The sequence below is a fragment of the Teleopsis dalmanni genome, chromosome X (assembly GCF_002237135.1).
Source record: "Teleopsis dalmanni isolate 2A chromosome X, ASM223713v2, whole genome shotgun sequence".
Taxonomy (NCBI): domain Eukaryota; kingdom Metazoa; phylum Arthropoda; class Insecta; order Diptera; family Diopsidae; genus Teleopsis; species Teleopsis dalmanni.
Genome location: NC_051848.1, coordinates 72009117 through 72031640, shown reverse-complemented (window position 1 = coordinate 72031640; position 22524 = coordinate 72009117). Strand labels below are relative to the sequence as shown.

At 28.5% G+C, this 22524-nt stretch overlaps 3 protein-coding genes across 4 annotated transcripts; 1 reads left to right on the top strand and 2 right to left on the bottom strand.

Annotated features, from left to right (window-relative positions):
* Positions 1-4916: 4916 nt before the first annotated feature.
* On the bottom strand, positions 4917-12035 carry LOC119688540 (hemicentin-1-like). The gene is made up of 9 exons (XM_038103214.1): positions 12024-12035; positions 11963-11975; positions 11628-11660; positions 8703-8956; positions 7799-7915; positions 7507-7600; positions 6259-6386; positions 5145-5313; positions 4917-5014 (listed from the first exon to the last, which is right to left on the bottom strand). Exons 1-9 carry the CDS (start codon positions 12033-12035, stop codon positions 4917-4919), a joined length of 918 nt encoding a protein of 305 aa, XP_037959142.1.
* Positions 12036-15626: 3591 nt separating this feature from the next.
* On the top strand, positions 15627-16622 carry LOC119688342 (28S ribosomal protein S7, mitochondrial). Its single transcript, XM_038103020.1, has 2 exons — positions 15627-15879; positions 15933-16622. Exons 1-2 carry the CDS (start codon positions 15845-15847, stop codon positions 16558-16560), a joined length of 663 nt encoding a protein of 220 aa, XP_037958948.1. The 5' UTR covers positions 15627-15844; the 3' UTR covers positions 16561-16622.
* Positions 16623-18882: 2260 nt separating this feature from the next.
* Positions 18883-19722, bottom strand: LOC119661856 (protein trunk). Of its 2 annotated transcripts, none has more exons than XM_038071361.1 (2): positions 19682-19722; positions 18883-19495 (listed from the first exon to the last, which is right to left on the bottom strand). In XM_038071361.1, exon 2 carries the CDS (start codon positions 19422-19424, stop codon positions 18897-18899), a length of 528 nt encoding a protein of 175 aa, XP_037927289.1. In that variant the 5' UTR covers positions 19425-19495; positions 19682-19722; the 3' UTR covers positions 18883-18896. The 2 variants fall into 2 exon arrangements, with proteins under 2 accessions (XP_037927289.1, XP_037927290.1); XM_038071362.1 differs by having other exon boundaries at positions 19676-19714.
* Positions 19723-22524: the final 2802 nt, after the last annotated feature.

Here is a 22524-nt window from a genome sequence, read left to right as displayed (position 1 = left end):
TGTTCTTTTCTAGGACTGCTCTGTAAATATTTTTAACTATTTATTATGACAAATATTTAGATATGTGAATACTTGCCGATATATATAAGTACATATTACAATTTAATTATTATAATTAAATTATATAGAATATAGTAAAATGTTTTCGATTTAAATTAATGTATTAATATGCATTAATTTACGCATTTATTAATGAACTTTTCCCAGCTATGAATTTAGTTTTAATATGTGGGAAATATTTAAAAGGTTGTTATATGTTAAAAGCAACATAAAAACATTTAACTTTAATGCTATTTCAATTGACACTGAATACTGCTTAATTCCAAGATACTGTTTCATCTAAATATGTAACTAGAGTAAATAATACAATGACATGACCCAATGAAGTGACGTTATATTAATGTACTTTCATTAATAAAATGTGGGCAGTAGGTTTATCGAATTATGGTGTATGTGCAAATTAAAAATATTTTACAACTAATTTTAAGCTTGCAAAACACATAAATAAGTTTAAATTCTGTAGTATTGATATGATATGTTTTGAGCATATGCAAACAATAAAGCAGTGAAAAAGTAAACATTTTATAAAAGCCGCCTGGAAATGGGTCACGCAGTATTCCCATCATGTACGTTATTAGGGCGGTACTCAACTAAGATCAGAAAGAATTAGGTGAGTGTCCTTATATCTTCAATAGCTGTGCACCACTCAATGCTTTTTTAATCATGGTATAAAGGTCCCCTTAACTCGGAAGTGTTACGCGATCCGTACTTACAGGAGTTAGGTTTGCAGTCAAAGGGTCTGTCTGACTGTGTTTTTGCGGAGCCTCTCCAATATGTGACCGCCTTGAGGATTAAGTTTGGTCTAAGCATGGTACGGAACGTTGTTGTGGTGGTCACTTCATTCGTCTAATTTTTGTCGGGTCCGCCGTACCTATCTTAACGGATAAGGAGTATGATTATGTTTATGATATAAATTCTTGAAACTTGAACTTGGAATTTATAATAAGGGTAACATTCCTACCTTCGATTTTCCTAATAAGGGTAATCATGTAGGTAGGGAAGATGTTATTGATATCACTCTTTGTTGGACTTCCCGTTATTTGGATATTAATAATTGGAGAGTCTCAGCCAAGAACTCCTTCTCTGATCACAGATACATCATGTTTGTGATAAATATTACCATAGTATATAAACAGTTTCAACGTAATCCCAGGAAAGCAAACTGGAATACTTTTAGTGCATTGCTCAATATCAAGATCAACAGGATCCCGCTCCAATTAACTCGATTAGGAAATTAGAGAGTAGGGTCAACTCAATTACTCACATTTCATCTTCCTTTAAAGTATCGTGCTCTCGCTCTTATGCGGAGAAATGCAGGCCACGATGGTGAAACGAGAAGGTCTCTAGCTCCGCAAGAATGCGCGAAAAGCTTTTAACGTTAGCTATTGTACCAAGATTGGGACTCCATATAATGATTATTTTAGGACTTACAAAAACATGCTATGGGATTTCAAGAAAGTGCCAACAAATTCGTATTGTCAGCAAATTGAAGGTACTAAGGAATCGGCCAAATTAGCCAAACTGTTAGCAAATGTTCATTCTTGCCGCTCCCTCATTAATAATTCAGATGAAAGTTAAATCCTTAACTGAATATCTTTCACAATCAGTAGATACCCATTTTCCCGGCCCTTCCGACGATCCTACGAAGGTATCACCGTATCGTTCAGCCAACTCTGTTGAAACTGTACAGGCGATTCCTTCCTCCCGTGCAAAAGTCCTGGTTCCGATGGGGTCTACCCAATTATGTTACAATCTCTGGAAGATGTGGGTGTAAATTGGCTCTCTACGATTTTCTGTAGCTGCCTTTCACTCAACCATCTCTCCAGCGTTTGGAAACCAGTTAGAGTAGCATTTATTTCAAAGGCAGATAGAGCAGGTCACAGGAGTATAGACCCATCAGCTTTACTTCATTCTTACTTAAGACTATGGAAAGACTGATCGACATTTATATTAGATCCGCACCTATTTTTGCAAACCTATCGAAAGCTGAGCATGGTTACCCCAAAAGGAAGGCCACAGAAACGGCACTACATAAGATAGTAACTGTTGCAGAGATGGGTAATCTAAGCATAAGGAATGTATCAAGAGATGTACACCAATCGAACCAGGAGGAGTCAAAGCAGTGGGCTATGTGGATGATGTTATCCTTTTGGTAACAGGTATGTTTCCTTCGGTTCTAAGTAATATCATGGAGGGTGTATGACGTAGGCGTAAACCTTTTTAAGACAGAGTGGCTACTGTTTTCCAGCAGATATAAAATTTCAAACTCTGTCGCACAAGGTCAAGTACTTATGAATAATTCTTAACACAAAGCTAACTGGAATGCTAACATCGACGAAAGAAATCGAAAAGCATATGTGGTATTCTATGTGTACAAGTGGATGTATGGTTCATGCGATTGCAGCTAAAAGTGATTTTCTGGCTTTACACTGCGTTCGGCAAATTTTAACATACGAATGTCTAATATGGTGGCTGAATAAACAATACATTGTTTTAAGGCTAACCAGATCTGTTTGTGTGATCGCAATGGGGGCTCTGAGATCATGCCCTACCAGTGCATTCAATATAATACTTCACTTGTAACCTATTGATATCTATATCAAACAAGTAGCCACTCTCAGCGCACAGAGGCTTAAAGATTTAAACTGTTGACGCACGGTCGTGTTCGGACATGATAATGTTCCTTCAATCTTTCTAATAGATGAGAATATAGAATCGAACTACCAATGTCCTTGCTTACAGGACCTATGTCCTTCGACAATAAATTTTCCACTATAACTCCTTTAAAAGGGGATTGGGAGGAAGGGAAGAACTGCTTACAACTCTAGGAAAGATAACGATCTACACCGACGAGTCTAAGATGGATAAAGGCATTGGATCCGGAATCTTTTCTACGGAGATAGTAACTGTTGCAGAGATGGGTAATCTAAGCATAAGGAATGTATCAAGAGATGTACACCAATCGAACCAGGAGGAGTCAAAGCAGTGGGCTATGTGGATGATGTTATCCTTTTGGTAACAGGTATGTTTCCTTCGGTTCTAAGTAATATCATGGAGGGTGTATGACGTAGGCGTAAACCTTTTTAAGACAGAGTGGCTACTGTTTTCCAGCAGATATAAAATTTCAAACTCTGTCGCACAAGGTCAAGTACTTATGAATAATTCTTAACACAAAGCTAACTGGAATGCTAACATCGACGAAAGAAATCGAAAAGCATATGTGGTATTCTATGTGTACAAGTGGATGTATGGTTCATGCGATTGCAGCTAAAAGTGATTTTCTGGCTTTACACTGCGTTCGGCAAATTTTAACATACGAATGTCTAATATGGTGGCTGAATAAACAATACATTGTTTTAAGGCTAACCAGATCTGTTTGTGTGATCGCAATGGGGGCTCTGAGATCATGCCCTACCAGTGCATTCAATATAATACTTCACTTGTAACCTATTGATATCTATATCAAACAAGTAGCCACTCTCAGCGCACAGAGGCTTAAAGATTTAAACTGTTGACGCACGGTCGTGTTCGGACATGATAATGTTCCTTCAATCTTTCTAATAGATGAGAATATAGAATCGAACTACCAATGTCCTTGCTTACAGGACCTATGTCCTTCGACAATAAATTTTCCACTATAACTCCTTTAAAAGGGGATTGGGAGGAAGGGAAGAACTGCTTACAACTCTAGGAAAGATAACGATCTACACCGACGAGTCTAAGATGGATAAAGGCATTGGATCCGGAATCTTTTCTACGGACCAAATGATTAGCAAATCATTCCATCTTACAGATTCCACCTTAATATTTCATGCAAAAATTTTCGTCATCCTAGTTCATGAGCTATTGCTTCAAGAATGAACTTTCGCGGAAAGGAGGTCTGTATTCTTATTGATAGTCAGGCAGCCATTAAAACCTTATCAGCGGTTTGTATATCATTCAGATTAGTGCAAGAATGCAAAGAATTTATTCATACACTAAGTAAGAGGTCCAAAGTAACTCTAGTTTCCGGGCATTCTAATATTGTAGGAAATGAGCGCGGAGAGAAGCTTGCTAGACTGGGTGCCTTTTCTACTGATACCTCTATTTCAACAGGGCCTGCTAACTACGGTCGTAGGTTGATTTATGACTCTTTTTTACGAAAGCAAATAGTGGGCCCTCGCTACCTCAGCAGTCAGATGAAGGGCAATATGGCCAATCTATTCCAAATGTAAAACCTCTGACTTATTCCATAGGAGCAAATCAGAGATATCTAGGTTATTACCTGTCTTTAAAGGGCACTAGACCATACAACGGCATGAAGCTAGGCTTGACCTACTCTGTGGTATTTCCTTCTATACGTGTCTACCAGTTATCCAAGAACATCTGCTGCATCTATGTCCAGGGTTGGTCAGAACCAGGCTTAAGTTTCTGGGCGCCCCCTTCTTCAATACCTCGGGGATATCTCTTAGTCTATTCTGTTTTGGGGTATTTCAAATTTCTTTGGAGTTATAGAATAGTACGTTGACATTATCATGTTTTCAACTTAAGAAAAAAGTATGCATACGTAGGTACCAATATGGTGTAGTTAAGACCACTATACTTAAAATATACGCTAAAAATCTAGCAAAATTAAAAATTTATAATTTTGGAGAATGTGTGAAAAAATGATGAAAGTTATTTTATTTTATGTACAGACTTATAAACTAATAAATTCAATTACTTAAAAATAAAATTTTATTGTAATAATTACATTTCAAAAAAACTATGGTAAGTTTTGTTTTAATTAAAAAGTCTTAGATGATTTGATTATTCGCAAAATTAATTTTTATTGCTAGACTATGTCAATAGATTTTATATAAGTTTATATTTACATTTTATATTAAATTTAAAAGACAACATATATATACAATAAAAATATTACAACTATGTAAATTAAAAAATCCCGCGCGTTGAACCGCTGCTGGATGTTCCCCTGAAAGTGTAACAGATTTATTTTTAATTTAGTTTATATTAAAACATTCTGTTAAGTAATAGCAGTAATAAGTTTTCAATATCTTAATTAAATATTTAAAATAGCAATGTTGAAGATTTTTAATACTTACCATTGAGTATATGTACATTAACGGATTTTGAATTAGCGTTAGATGGTAAACACGAATATCTTCCAGAGTCGGAAACTGTAGCACGTTGAATTAGTAAATATGATGTTGTTATATCACCCTTTTCAGTTATAACAGACACACCACCACGTGGAGAATCATAATTTATTTCCTTAATAAACAGAAATAATGTTAATACTTAATCAAGAGAAATTATCTGTTAAATTATAAAATAATTGTATTAATTTTATTTTTTTTTCTTGTTTTAATATAGAACAATAATAATTACTCGAATAACAATAGAAGCAGAGTGACGGCATAAAACCTGACAAACAATTACGCACTACAGTATTTTCTAAGCCAAAATGTTGGCTGTTTGGACAGGCGTGGAATCCGTAAATTCCAAAAAAATTTTATTTTTAGATACACGTTATATAAAAATTAAAAACAGTACCGGAAAAACAAATGTATGCACTATACAACATTTTTGAAATTTTAGTGCTATAAAAAAGCATTTCATATAAAAAACAAATATCTTTCCAACAATTTGGTAGGTAAGAAACTAAAGTGTTTCTTGAAGTTATGCAAAAAAAAATTCACTGTTAATGTATTTTATAATCGTTCCTTTGTGATATATACTAAAATATTGTTACATTGTATTAATATTGTATTAATAGTAGTCGAAATATCGCTTTAAATAAAATTTTTGAAAAACCAAAAAAAATTTTTTAAAAATTGTTTTATTTAACTGCTGACAAATTAGCTCATTAAAAAACAAATTTATTATTCAAAATATTTGTTCATTAAAATAATTAATTATTAAAAAATTTCATTTCAAAAACTTTTCCAAAATTTTTAAATAAAAACTTTTTAATTTTGTTTGAGTTTTTATTTACAAACTTTTGACATATATTTAATATATTCGTTAAAATTTCTAATGAAATGATAAGAGATCACTTATCGCTGTGTTAAAATTTTTATTTAAAGGTTTTTATCTAAAATTTATCTAAAGGTGATCTAACGGTAAAACTTATATTGACAGAATTAAAAGAAAAAGGTATGTTAATAATGTTTATATTTCTTTATATAGAACAACTTTTTTTAATATAATACTTACTTCATTATTATGGGTCCAATGAACGGTGGTTGGTGGATCGGGTAAATGTTTTACTACACAGGTAAGATTGACAGTTGAGCCCGTGTCAATGTATAACTCGGGACCACCTGGAATACTTGTTACAGGTTCTAAAAATAAAATAAATAAATTCATTCCAAAATAAAAACTGTTGCTGTAACAAAAATCCTTAAACTAGAAATCAATAATGCAAAAATATTTTCTCTTATGAATTAAAATTAATAAGCCCTTTTAAACAAATAGGTAGGTATCACAAAAATTACACCGAAGTTTCTGAAGCAGTCAATTGCTTTCCGCACATATAAAGTCAAAAAAAAAATTTAACACACATTTACAATATAAAATACCCATTATCTAAAATATAAAATAATTACAAACTTATAATACCAAGTGTTATCAAAAAACCTAAATTTTAGGAAGCAATTCTGCACTTTTTAAGAAAAAAAAATACAAATGATCACATGGCGTATTAGTGATCCAAACTAAATATTTGGCATTAAATTAATTTTTTTTGAAACCTGAGAAAAAGGATTTAAGTATATTGATTAACTAAAAAATTTTTTAGCTCTATCATATATTTAAACATGCATTCTCCAGCATAAGATTGGTGCGATTGGTGGAGATTTTTCTAAATGTTTTTAATTGGATTTAGTTCGGATAATGTACTTGACTGACTAAAACTTTGATGTTTCTCTATTGAAACCACTTCCGACTTGCACAAGTATGATTGATACAAAATTATAATTAAAATCAAATAAAAAAAAACGAAAGAGTGGACTAATAATTCCAGATTTTAGGCGAATTTTTAATATTTTTCAGCTATTAAATATAAGTTTTTAGTTTTATTATTTAAAAAATAAAAAACAAATTATGATATTTTACCATTTTTTTAACGAAGGAAAAAAATAAAGAAGACACATAAAAGAAAATTAAAAATAACAGAGAGAGTTATGATAGAAGCGCACATTTTTGTTAGAATGTGGCTGATCTGCAAGACAGTGTACCTAATCGGGAATCAATTTTAACCATTTGTTCCAAAATACCTTCAATGACTGTTATACATCGCTCTGTTTGAATCGCTCTGTTCAAACTTACTAAAGCAAGCCTGCTTAAATCATATATAGATATTTTATGTGTTTTTTGTTTTGTTTTGACTTCCAGTACATGTCACACACTGACGTTAAGCCCAAATAATATGTGATTATCTTTGTATACATACATAAAACTTACCGACAACGGAAAAAACCATTGTATATCCAACTGGGGGCGATGTTGAAACTTGACACTCATAAACTCCAGAGTCTCTAATTTGTGGAAATTTTATCTAAAAGTAGAAGTACTTATAAGTAAATACACAAATAACGTTTAATACTTATTTTGAGTTTTGTTACACATCAGCTGAGTTTAGGTTTTAATCAATTTAAATAATAATAATAATAAAATTTTCGAATACTCAAAAAAGCTAATTGTGAAAATCTTTTGAATTCAATATTTTAAAATTATTATTAAGAACGAATCTTACTTGTAATGACCAATCTTCAGTTAATTTATTATACATGGACGAAAACCGTTGATCAGATGTATAAGTACTTTCGCCTACAGTGAGTAGATGTAAATCTCGATGTCTTATCCATGATACCTATATAAATTAAGATATTTATTAATATAATGTAAAATATATACTTATATGTAAATACATATGTATATTACATAAAGATATTTTTAAATAAAATAAAAAATTAATACATTTATATATGTACATAATTTTATATTATCTAATACTGGTACATACTGATAATTAAAAGTTTATAATTGTGATAGTTACTACCCAATAAATTCAATATCTCCCATGTTTATTTTTTATTAATTTAAGATTAATATTACACAATTATTGTTTGGAATAAATTTATAAATTAAAATATAGTTAATGCATTTTCAAAGAAAACAGTTTTTTTAATATTGAAAATTTTCTCAATATTAAACAGATCGATTTATGTTTTTAAAATAATATACATTGTAACCAAGATATTTAATTATTATAATTTCGGAAAAATACACTGGTAAAAAACTCTTAGCTTTTATGTAACTTCTGTGATAATTTGATGACAGAGTTTCAAAAGTAAACTGTATCATACGTAGGTCATATGCTATTTGCATAACATAATGCTAAACTCCCATGTAACGGATAGATCATAACAGAAGTTATCGGAATTTTAAAAAATTTTGGATTCAAAAAGTTTTTGGATTTTTAGATACAAAAATATTATTCAGCTGGAGATTGCACTATAATTCGAGCTAATATCTTGCAAAGTCTTCAACGCTTAAAATCAATTTTTTGGTGTTCGTACTGACAATAATAAGTTCTTGAAGTTGTGTATATTAAATTCTAATTTAATTATATATATTCGGAGTTAAAATTAACTTACAGTTTTGTTTCCTAAATTTTTTATTCGGCAGTTAAGGTGGGCAGTTTTTCCAACAAGTGAAGTCACATTTCTTGTTGCGGATGTATCAAAATAAGGTCCTCTATCCAATGCTTTGCTAAATTTAATTGATTTATCATTTGTTGCAGATGTGACACCAAATTCTATCACTTCCTTTGCTATAATATCAGAATAATTGTATACTCTTTGTAGGTGATCCAGATTTATGTATTGGCTTTCTATTCCTCTGTAACAAACTACATAGGAGAAATCACATGAAAATAAATAGAAGAAGAAATATATAGAAAGATATTAAATTTTAATATATCTACTTCTATTTTAATATGCACTTTGAAAGCAACGTTTAATTAACACTTATATATTAGTAAAAAAAATGTTCAAAAGAAAATTTTCCATCAACCTAGATTTGAATATCAATACATGTAAAATATGTATTACAATATTTAGCATCCTAATCTTTTGAAATATATTAATATATATTGGAAATTTCTTGCAAAAACATTTAATCGACACACAGTTTCCAATACTCTAAGTGAAAATCCATAAATGCGTTTCTACATTGTGTCTACATTCATTACATACCAAATTACTACTAAATACTATTATAAAAAATTAAAAAACTTTATCCGAAGTACTCAGTTTACCAACTCGTTTCGAAAAATATTCAAACTTTATTTTCAAAATTTCTATTCTAAAAGCTGAGACATTCTTCTGAGATTCTTACTTTAAAATAGGAACACAAACATCGCTATAAGATTTGTCACAGGATTTGCGTTATAAATGCTAATAGTATACAATTTGGACCTTTAATTTAAAATGTTTTCTGGTCTTAAATGTAATAATAATAATAAAACTATAATTAAGCAAAAAATTAAAAATTGATTTAAATATATGTAATATAATTACAATGACTGAAAAATTTATAATACACCACCAGCTGTTAAAGTAATATTATAAAGGAGATTAAATGAGCGTCGACCATCATGTTTGTAGTTGCTTTCTATGAAAATTATTTATTTATATACAATAATTTAATATAATACATTTATTTATAAATAGCATATAATTGGTCAAACCAATAGTCAAACAACTTTAATTCATTTTTATATTATTTTAAGTAATTGAACTTTTGGCTGACCATACAGCTATTTCCCATTATCAGTGGTCTTAGAAATAATTCTTGTATTATTTAATCGTAAATAGTTTTTTGAGACTTCAAGTACAAGGAATGGAAATCGTGTCCTGTTAAATTTGGAACTCAGAGTCAGGTCAACTTAACTAACTGACCCTAAGCCGTACTTGACTTTTATGTTCGCACACATATTTTTCTGGCGTTTTGTTACTTTTGCTATGAAAGTTTTTAAAAACAATTCATTTGCTGTGTTTATATTAAAACGAAATCATAAACCAACTGTGGTATAATTGAATTAATTAAATATATTTTTATTTTTAATTGTTAAATTTCAATACTATTCTGTTTGTAGAGGCATTATTTGTTGAATGATTTGTTCTTTCTTATGTATAGAACCTTATCTAGGAACGTAATACTGAGAAAGTCATGCTAATGTTACTCCACGATTCGCACGAGCGAGATCAATATTTTGTGAATATAAGTTGTCTATTATATTCTATTATAATCTATTATATTTAATATTAATATTAATCCTTAACTACACTAAAGCTTAAATACCCTTAACACAGACTTATTTAGAGTTGATTAATAAAGCTTTGAATAATTGAATTTAGTAATAATTGTAAAGATTTTATATGTATATATATAAAACCTTAATCTTATCAAATATAGAACCTTGATATTTATAAATAATTTAATAACATCAGTTCAGTTGATTCAATTCATGTGCCAACTATAAAAATCTTAATAAATTCTCATAATTTTTAATAAATATTCCAGGTCTGCTACAAAATAGTCTCTGTGCAAGTGAATTTATCAGCACTGCTTAAATGTGGTCAAAAAGATCTATTAGACATTAATCTCACGTATATTTTTGGTCAGCACGTGAAGACGAATCGGTTGAGCGATGTCCATATGTTTGTCTGTTTTTTATTTTATCTGTCTGTGTATGGCGTATGACTGATAGCGAATAATAGCAAATGAGTTTTTAGGGTTTCTGCTAACAATTGATTGTTTTGATGACCAATATTTTTAATAATAATTATATTTTTGAAACGGACTAATTGGTTGATTGTTAAATAATACTGTTTTGAAAAAAAATTTCGTTTTTAAAAAATTTTTACTAATAAAATTTCAATGAATAAGATTTCTCAGAGATTGAAAGCAGAATAAATATGCACCCAAAAAGGGCAATATAATAAATTAAAATAAATAAAGATTTAAATAAATCAAACTATTCGATATGAGTCTTTGTTTTTGCTACCCTTTTTTAGATAAAAGTGAAAATAGAAGCACTTTTATTGTAATTTCCTGACCTACCTTTATAAACTTCAAGTCGCGTTTCCAATAAATTAGGGTAAATTAATAAAATAAAATTAAAATTTTTATGTAAATGTATAAGGAAGGTTTCGTACAAAAATACATAATAACATAAATATATGCAAATATTGCTTGAAAAAAATATTTTTAACATCACAGAGTGGTTGTAAGCAATTCTTGGCATTTTTATTCATATCACTTATGTATATATTTATAATTGACACAATGTCTCAAAACAATATTATTTATAGAACCCGGATATAAAGCCTTTTATTAAAGTATAACTTTGTCTACACCACAAAGCAATATTACTTTAAGTCTTCAGGACTTTTATATTTCAATTAATAAACAATCTAAAAAAAAAGCTTTTCATGTTTTTGCTATTTTCAAGCCATGCACGAAATTATTTAATAAAAATAGGCAACAGCTTTTTAAATTAAACGTTTTATTTTTACCTATAAGAACAATTATTATTTTATACAATATCCGATGCATTTTAAAAACACTTATCGGAACAAATTATTTTAAAAATTCTCGCGAAAGTCGGAAAGAAGAAATAAAAATATACATATGAAAATGTATAGATAATAATTTACTGATTTCACTTTTATACATATAACAGTTTTTGTAGTCATGCGCTTTAAAATATAAATGTAACGGTTGTATTTCTCTCTCTCTTTAATTAGGATTAGCAAACAATCCTTAAATATACAGTCACAGTATATGACTACCATGGATTCAAAAATAAAAGACGAAAAACTTAAACAAAAAATAAAAATTACAACCTTACATGTGATATATGACTAAAATATAAAATAAGGTAGCATAAAAAAATTATTTATTAAACATACCGTTAAGGACATCGTCACTATTCTTGTCTTTTTTATGATATAGAAATGGAGTGGTGATCCAGAATAATAAAACGTATAATGTTCAGATTATTCATCACTTTGGATTTGTATTCCAAAATTGGATTATTGAAAAAATTTAATTTTATTAACAAAAATAATTGGAAATAAATTGAACTAAAATTGTATATTACATCAATTTTACTGTTTTTTTTAGAATTGCCGTTGTATTTACTTCTTGTTAAAAAAGTCTCTAGTAAGAAAAAACAGATTTTTTATTGCGCTCAATCATTATAGCGAGATATACACTTACACTATATATAGAAATGTGAGAATTATAAATACAACACTTATAGTAAAGGTAAATACTTATTTACGCTCTATGAGCACCACATCACATTTTAGTTAATAGTAACCACACAATTCATCAAGAATCAAGTGGATTCTGATTTGGACGTCAAATTATCATTTGTACGTCGGCCGTATTCAACCAAGTTCAAAAACTGAGCATATGCGGGATCATAAGGGGTTGTTCAGCTGTTGCCTTTACAGCGCTGTGATTAGGAGAACGCTCTGATACAAAATTTTGGTTCAGTCAGATCGTTGGATTATTATACTCAATCCAAACAACATTGGATGATTTAAGCTGTTAAACCATCATGTTGACACTTAATGCTGACACAGAAGCTACATATTCGAGGTCGGCAAATCGCAGGTAAGGCTGAATGGTGGTTTGGGCCTTCACCATGATTTTTAATAATATTTCACATTTCCCTTAAATTGTCCATATTATAAAGAAAGTTTATATACAATTTTTTCGACACTTAATGCTGCCACCTACATTACATATTCGACGGCGATAAGACGCCGGTAAGGCTGAAAGTTGGTTTGGATCTTTACCATGATTTCTGATGATATTTTAACTTTCCCTAAAATATCACACTAACTATTAACTTTTTTTTGTAACTATATGCCTCCATTTTAATGATTTTAATCAAATTAATAAAATTGAATCGTAAATGAATCAAATATTTAATAATTTTCTTAAACAAGTTCGGGAAATGGCTTCATATACAAGCTTTAATAAAAATTATGTTAAATAGCAATTCTTTTTTATTTATTTTTATTACGCACTGTATATATAATAGTGCAATAAATTAAAATATATTTTAAGATCGTAAATATATTTGATCTTACTCTTATCCTTTTTTAACATAATTTAAATTTCATAGCGCAATGGAACTTAGACATCAGGATAGTGATATGTTTAGAAACAGATAACGATAAATTAAAGAAATACATCCACATGTATAATATATCTATCATAATAAATCAATCTTTTAATAGAATTTATTTTGCCGAATACAAAAACAAGGGGTTCATACGCTTATAAATATATTTAATATATATTTATACTTAACATTTAACACGTTTATATGAAATGCATATATAAAATATGTGTAACTTTTTTTTTATGAAACGAATTTTTAACAAGATTCAACATTTCTAGATTGTTAAATAAAAATATGCAGTTCTATAGAATTTCGATTTGTAGTCATCACATTTTTTATCTCCACTCTTCATTCATCACTTGCAATCGTCAGCAAGTGGCTCACCACCGCACAGAAACTGAATGCCTACCTCTAGGGAAATCGCGACGTTTCGCAGTTGAATTAGTTACAGTATAGTCGATGAGCTCAATGTACTTTTCAAACAAAGCACACTGCGGTTCTCTTGTAGTCCATGATCCAGTCGCAGTCAGTTTCCAAAGCAAAACTGATTGATTTATACCTCATTCCATTCTTGGACCAAGTCTTTCCTTCAGTCGAAGAATGATATTGCCTTCGTTAATATCAAGACTGGTTGTTTCCGTAGTTTCCGTAGAATTACTAATATTATATAATAATATAACTAATATAATATATCAGAAATTCTCTTGATGAAGGCAAAAGCGAATTTGGAAAATACTTATAGAAATATACAAAAATTAACGCTTGAAATAAAAGTTAATATTCTTATAAAAAAATAAAACCGACTTCAAAATAATTTCAACTTAAAAATTAAAAACAAAATTACACTTTAGGCAGGTTATGATATCAACAGCTTGTAATTATAATAGGGCTGGGAAGATGCTATCATCCCCTGCTATCTTATATGCATCAGAGGAATTGACAACCAATTCCATTTCTGAGTGATTGCAAATAATATTGCCAACCTCCACTCCTCTCTACTAGTACACTTATACTGTCTAGTGTGCTATATTGGATGAGAGGATTATTTCCACTCCTGGAATGTACGAAAATAAATAAAATTAAATATTTAAGTATATATATTATATAGAAATATATATTTAATTATAAATTTATATCATTAAAAAATTAAAAATATGAGTTTTTGATATATAAAAGTTAAAAATAAACAAAAAATTTATCAAAATAAGTTTGTGATTAAAATAAAATGATAAAATATATGTATCATCCATAAATTCGACTTTATTTGAAGTTAAATTTTTAATAAATTTAAACTTTATTTAGATTGTTTTAAAATATATTATTAAAATATTACAAAACAATGAAAGATGAAACTGTTAATTATTTCAAAAACAGTAACAGAAAATATTTATTATAATTCAAATCCACATTACAAAAATATAAAAAGTAAGGCAACATCTTGGATAATATACTTTCGTATATTAATTTATAAGATTTGTTTTAGTATGAAACCAGTTTTAACTGTTTTTATAAACAACTGGATGGAAAAACTAACAAAATAAATAATAGAAAAAATTATTTTTTATATATTTATCTAATTTTTTTAGTTATATTTTTATTTATAAATTATAATTAATCTGTTTTGTTATATTAAACTATTATTAAACTAGTTATTATAATATTAACTGTTAACTATTGGCACTTTACTAATTATTATTAACTTTTATTACCTAATGGTGATTTCGGTTGGTAAATCTGGTGTTAATCCAGATTTACTCTCAATCTGTCAAATTTTGTTATTCAAAGAGAACTTTTTTATAACAATGTAATATTTTTGTAATCATGTTAGTGAGCTTCTGTTGAATGAAATCACTCTTTATATGTCAAGTCATATAAAACAATTGTAAATTTGACATTAATCTGGCTTCTTTAGCCATATATCTAGTGTTATAAAGTAATTTTAAGCGTTATACATTCTGCTCGAGATTTACGAATCGATACTGAAAATTGTATTCAAAAAGAATCTCGATTAAAAAAGCTTCCCCAGATTTATTAATCGAAAGCGGTATAACTAACTATTATTAACTCCTATTGCTCAGATAATTAATTAGCGTGCAACTAAAATTTCAGTTACTGTCAATCATTTTGTAAAAAACTACTAATAGGCGTAAATTTAAAAATTATTACTGTATAACACATGCTATCATCTATTTAACCGATTATATATTTAATTCAGATTAAGTTGCAGGGTAAATATTTCAGGTATTAAATAATTCATGATATAATTATTGTCATAATATAACATATTATATTTTTTTGTTTGTATATTTTAAAATAATTTCTTCTTAGTATTCTGTGCTTCAGAAATAATCTGCAGCATATTTCATTGTAAATTCTGTGTATTTTATGAACTTATGTTACAAAAATATTAAATCATGTTTGACATGTTTGCTGTATACGTGTTTAATAAATTTACCAAAGGCACATGGTAAATTGTTACGTTTATGAAGCATCCTGTTTTGTATTGTTTTGTTTTGTTCTGACATAAAAGTCTTCACCAACTTCGAAAAACTTTGAAAAAAAAAGTTTAAATTGAGTTAAATTGTTATTAAAATGATTCGAACGATTTTAGAATGCAAATTATTCAGGTATAATAATGCATAATATCCTATTTTTTTAATACTGTTAAATGTCTATTTAGTTCCACCAACTGTTTATATCGCCGCATGTCGGTTTTTCCACCAGGATATGTTGATTCGGTAATGAAAAACAGACAGAAAGAATTGAGCCCCGAAGAGTTGTATAAATTAAATCACACACCTACAAAACCGGCGAAAAATGACGAGTCAGATTCCATATATTATCATCCAATTGTGAAGAAAATGGTAAATTATATAACCAAGGGTGGCAACAAAGAATTGGCTAGAAATTTGCTTGAGCAAAGTATGGAAAATATTAAAAGAATGCAGTTAGAACGTTTTCACATCGCTTCTGCTGATGAAAAGCTAAAAATTATTACGGATCCAGAAAAGCTTTTGATAACAGCTATTGAAAATTGTCGACCCATACTACAATTGACAGCCATAAAAAGAGGTGGAGTCAAATATCAGGTTCCTATACCAGTTTCCGAAAAAACATCATATTTTCTAGCAATGAAATGGTTATTGGAAGCAGCACGAGAAAAAGATAGAAAGATTCATTTGCCTCGTAAACTTGCTTGGGAAGTGATAGATGCCGCTCATGGCACAGGAAGAGTTGTAAAGAGAAAAAATGATTTGCACATCCAATGCGAAAAGAATAGAGCTTATGCTCATTATAGATGGAGCTAAATGTCATCGACATTATGTTTTTAGTACAAAAATAAATTATAAAATATAAAGTCATCTCTTTTTTTCTTGTACACCATTTTTATAATATAATTGGCAATATATAGATATTAAGTTTCTCTAATTAATTGTAGATTCCAACTCTGATTCATTGTTTAATGAGATGTATAATGCAATAAGTACAAGGTAAGCAGGAATATATTCTTGCTAATCAAATTATAAGTAATTGTCATAATTAAAACCAAGTTCAAAATAATAATTGACCATTTTCAGTCAAATTTCAGCATATATCAAATATATCAGCATATATTGTGTTAAAATACGAATCTGTTCCGCATTACCATAGCCTTATTAATGCATATGTCTGGAATTTTTTTTTTTTGTTTGAATTGAGATACATATTTGTAATTACGTTTTCTTCAAATCTGTATTTTGGTACTTCAGTTCACTTTGGCCGATTGCAATAGGGTTTTTAAATTGTTTACACATAGTGAGACTTTGTATCATATGTGTATTTCCACAATAAACTCAAAAGTTCATATACATTCAGTACTGCTTATCAGACTTATTTTTCAAGTCATTTACTCATTCGATGACATCATCAAGAATATCCTTTTTACTGTTTTCATTCTCCTCTTCCATTTTGTTTCAGAGAAAAATGTTAAAGCCAATTCAAATTTATTTCTACAATATCCTAATGTTTGCTGAGATTTATAAACACAAATTACGTTTTTGATTAAAAAGAAAACCTACTGTGTGCTCTAGAATTAATATTAAGTAATCTTACTCTAACACCCTTATAATATCACAATCATCGACAATTTTAAGTAGCCAGATCATTTTTTCTACTTCTTGATACACTTTATTTGTTAAATGCTAAACCTATTGAATAAAAGAACACCCATTTTTAAACAAAACATAAAATATAATTACAGTCAAACTTCCATAACTCGAATTTTCTATAACTTGAATGCTACTCTTAACGATTATATTGTCTTGACAATGAATTTTGTTCATCAAGCTTTCCTACAAATGACAATATTATTAAGTACTATAGATCTAAATTAGTGGATCCGATTCTAAGTGCAACGGAAAGTGATGATAAGGGTTTGGTGGATGAAATTGTTCGTTAGCCTTCCAAGAATGAAGTAAAAGATTCCTTCAAAATTTTGAATTTTTAATTCCAAATGAATGATACTCCAAATGTTGATCACTATAAGGCTTGGAATAAATTTGAATCTTTTTTTACTGAAAAAAAGAAAAGAAATTGAAATCCCAAACCCTAATTTCTGAATGTTTCACTTCACTATAACTTCTGTGCTGTGTTTGATTTCAAATAAATATATATATTCTTAAATATGATTCTAGCTTTTTTCGAAAATAAAAAAATTCTCTAACTTGAAGTCTCCATAAGTCAAACCTTTTCTTTGCAAAATGGTACTTTGAATTATGGAAGTTTGAGTGCATACTTTGTTTTGTCTACGAGCCTATGAGTTTTATATATGTATACATACTATTTATATAGGTATTTTAAAAGAGAGTTAATTAAATTAATTAGATAAAAAAAATTTTTTCTAGAGAAAAATACTTTTAATAAATACAAGACTTTACGAAGTGACTTTAGACCGCATGCGGACGTTGGTCACTGTCAACACTGCCATTTCCTCTTTACTTTACGCTGGTACTCTTAAGGACCAAATTCGTAAGTAGTAAATATTTTATTATAATTGAGAAGTAAGTTAATATACAATTATTAATGTTAACTGAAAATGTTTACTTTTAGGTTTTTTGAAATTATTGAACATAGCGAAATAATTGTGCGCGTTTTTGGTGTAGTAAGCACTTTCGATTTTGCCTATAAATATAGCACATGCATATATAAATATGGTATAAGGTCCATATAAGAAACAGATTTGTTACATACTAAAAACATTTCTTAACGTGAAGAAACAGTATATATTAAATACTTAATAAGTTAAAAACTTCAAACCAACAAAAATCAGTCTGATAATTATAGTCCAAATAGTTGAAAGAATTTTGAAAATTTATTGAAATTAGGTTTTTCAAACAAATATTTTAAACAGTAACTAAAGATAGATCTATATTGATATTTAAACGAAGATTTAAGAATATAATCTGTTTTTGTATTTTTTGTAATTTAGTTTAAATGGTATTCAATATTTGTTGGAATAAAATTTAGTTTACATTTAACGTAATACAAACAATTAATTTGATCTAAATTTAAAGTTTTATTTGGAATTTGTTAAACATTATAAAATAATTTAAATGCAATACAAAAAGTAACATTTAGAATTTTTACTCTTTTATGATTACAATTTTTAATAAATCATAACACATTCACAACAAAAATTTATGGCGATTTCTTCCCAAATCCAGAGATCAGCAAAATCATTGTCAAATGTCTGAGACGTCATAGTCATTAATTTTTCACTTACTCGTATGCAAGAGTCATCTTTTTTACGAAGTACTTTAATAGAAAATGATTTAGGTTTGCATATATAATGTCCATACCAGCACTTTTTTGAAATGCATTCTACGGATCTGATATACCTAGGAAAAAATGAAAGTCCTAAATCAATCCATTTTATTTTCGATGTACATTGCCATGGTCTAGATTTGCTATCTTGGGTTTGACTCGACGTTTTGTCAGGAGAAATATTCCGTTTAAATGTGCTGGAAGAGTAGTCTGATTTCTTTTCATAATAACTGAAGTGATTAGTTTCCCATGCTGGAAAATCTCCCGTTGATACTACGTCTTCATCTGCATAAAAAGGTATTTCGTATGATCTTTTATTACCCGTTGCTGAATTTGTCGCATATGAAATTCCCGGGTGGACAATACTCATGTATCGGGGATTATATGCCTGTCCAAGGATAACGGTAAGTGATTCTTGCTCTATTTGTGCACAATATTTTGCTGACGTATTGTAACATGTGATGCACATAAAAAACAAGAAAATATTATATTTTAAGCTCATATTAAACAAACAGTTAGGTAAATAAATTCAATAACAACATTGATTTTAATAATTCGAATAGCGAAATGTATAAGCCTGACATTGCTTGAGAGTGCATATATACTGAAATATTTTATTACCATCACCTTTGTTATATTATTTGAATACTAAATTCTTTCCATTGATGATAATATTTGTTAATAAATAATTAAATAATGTTTAAAACTAATAGAAATATCATTTTCTTTACAAAAATTAAAATAAGCTTTCTCACTGAAAGCTTAAACTTGATTAAAAATCAGAACTTAAAACTTAGAAGTTCAGTTTACGCTTTATTTTTGAAATGTAAACTTTATTTAAACGCTCTTATATTTTTTTACTCTCTTAATGTGGTTAGAAAATATAAAGAGTGCAAAATTAAAAAAAAAAGAAATTTTATTGTGACAACTTAATAAAACTATGTTTGTAGTTTGTGGTTAAATTTTGTTACTTTTGTGTATTTATTAGTTATATCCATTAAAATAATAGGGATGATCCCGTAATTTTACCAGTATAAACTTTATAAATAGAGTAAAAGATAAAATACTTAGAAAATGAAAGTTAATTGGAATGCAAATCTCCTACTATCTGATACTTTCTTATTTTAACAGACTAACGGTTTCTACTTATCTAATAAGCAGCAGAAAAATATGTCCCCAAAGCGAAAAGCGTTCTGTTGTAGTCCCGCATTGAAAGTTTCGACGGATGTTCTAGCCATCTGTCAAAAGGTGGCAAAAGGTCGCATAACATTATAAGTAATTGAAAACATTTGCTGAAGTAAGAAGCAGAAAAGTGAACCTATAATTGTAAACTAATCTTACAATCTTTACTAATCTTCCATATATATATAAAAAAATGTTACCATTACTTCTGCTGGGGAATACATTTTCTTATATACTTCAAAATATTCCAAAGCATTTGCTTGCTAACGTGAATCTTTGACATCATAATTTTGTTAAATGTTAAAAAAGGGGAAATACTTTTGGTAACACGCAGCGGAATATCTCTGTGATGTGTGCAATCTTAATCAATTGCCAAACAGCAAAAGTAAACAAACAAAACAAGACACCATTTCAATCAGTTGCAATACCAAAAAAACAACAAGTCTCTTACTAAAGTCTCTTGCTGACATATTACCATCACTATTGCAAGCTGTCAAATATTATATTTTCACAATTAACAAGTCTTACGTATGTGCGCAATATTTAAGGTAAACTAAATTTTACATAAATTTAAATATTAATTAAAAATTTGAAATTAAAACGAATAGTATATTAAAAATAATGACAACAATATAGGAAATTTCGTCGTATCCTTTTACAATAAACTAACAAGTTAAAATTGAAATGTGCTATTTAATCATACTTTCTTCGTGTTCTCATAAAAATTTTCTGTATTTTTTTTAAATATTTATTTCACACAATTTTTGCATCTTTTTAAAATATTTCTTTTTTAAAATTTTCAAATTTGTAAAATTTTTTTATTTTATTTAAATTGCTGTTCACAGGCACCTTTTGACAGATGGCTAGAACATCCGTCGAAACTTTCAATGCTTTGGGGACATATTTTTCTGCTGCTTATTAGATAAGTAGAAACCGTTAGTCTGTTAAAATAAGAAAGTATCGTCTTCGCTTTGCGTACAAATAAGAGACTTTATTATCAAGACCTGTATTTTGTTGGCCCCACTTCGGAGCGGCCAAATAAAGATAATATAGACATTATATAACAAATATTTCTGCATTGACGAAACCAATGAATACAGCCAGAGTGAATTTTTGAATAACTTAAGGGAAAAATGAGCGCCATCAGACTAACTTCACCTTTGATAGGTCACCAACATCATTACTCTATGTTGGTAACCTTTCGTTCCAGTGCTTCTCTAATACGATGTCTTTTGGATATATCGATATCTTATTGACCACAGAATCGACTTCACTTTCCTTTCTCATTAAAGCCATTCTTAAAATAATATGATTTGCCAATGGAAACACCATATAATTATTAACCTATGCATTTATTGAAGACGTTATACTTGTGTAGTGACAGAAGTTTCAAAAATTGCGTTAAGAGGGATAAGTATATTCCAGATATCCAAACTGAGTTTAATCTTTCAAAAAATTTGTTTCGGAATTTATTGTAAATTTATTGATTATTTAATGATTTAAATTTAATTTAATGAAAATTGATAGGCAATTAAAGCAATTTGTATGATAAAATTAAAATTTCTGCAATAATTCTTCTTTAATATAAGAGAGAACAAAGAAGAAAATTTTAAATTTTTGAGTCAAAACGTAAGAGGTTTTTTTTCAAGATATAAATACAAAACTATATGAACAATATTTAATAATAAGTAAAAATATTTATACTTAATGTATTAAGTTTGTAAAAAGTGTGTTTAACAAGCAATTAATTCCACTTTATAATTTTTTAGCAATTTTTTATTGATCTTAATTATTTGTATTTTATTATTTTATACACCTTATAATGGTAGTAGAACTTATTATTCTTATCTTATATTTACAACGTTTACTTATAAGATATTTATTGACATAAATATACATATTACAATTAATGTAGTTAAGATATCGTACTTTTAAAAATAAATACAATATATAGGAAATAATCGAAAAGGTATTAAAACCGTCTGTCCGTCCAACGTATATAATATTGTAAAAATTCAAATGTAAAATATATTTTTACTGAATTTAATGAGTTCATTAAAATATAAAAAAATAACTATACATAAGCATGTATAAAGAATAAATAAAATATAAATCACATTTTTAAGTTTTCGAATATTTTGCACTTAAGATCCATGTTATAAAAAGTGTCACGGGCACATCAAAATTGACTCTTTCGGGCTATGACGAAAATGCTTGTTATAGTGAGTGTCACATGAGTTTGTCAATTTCGTAACATATTTTTATTATTACTTTTGGCTGTGCCTAAA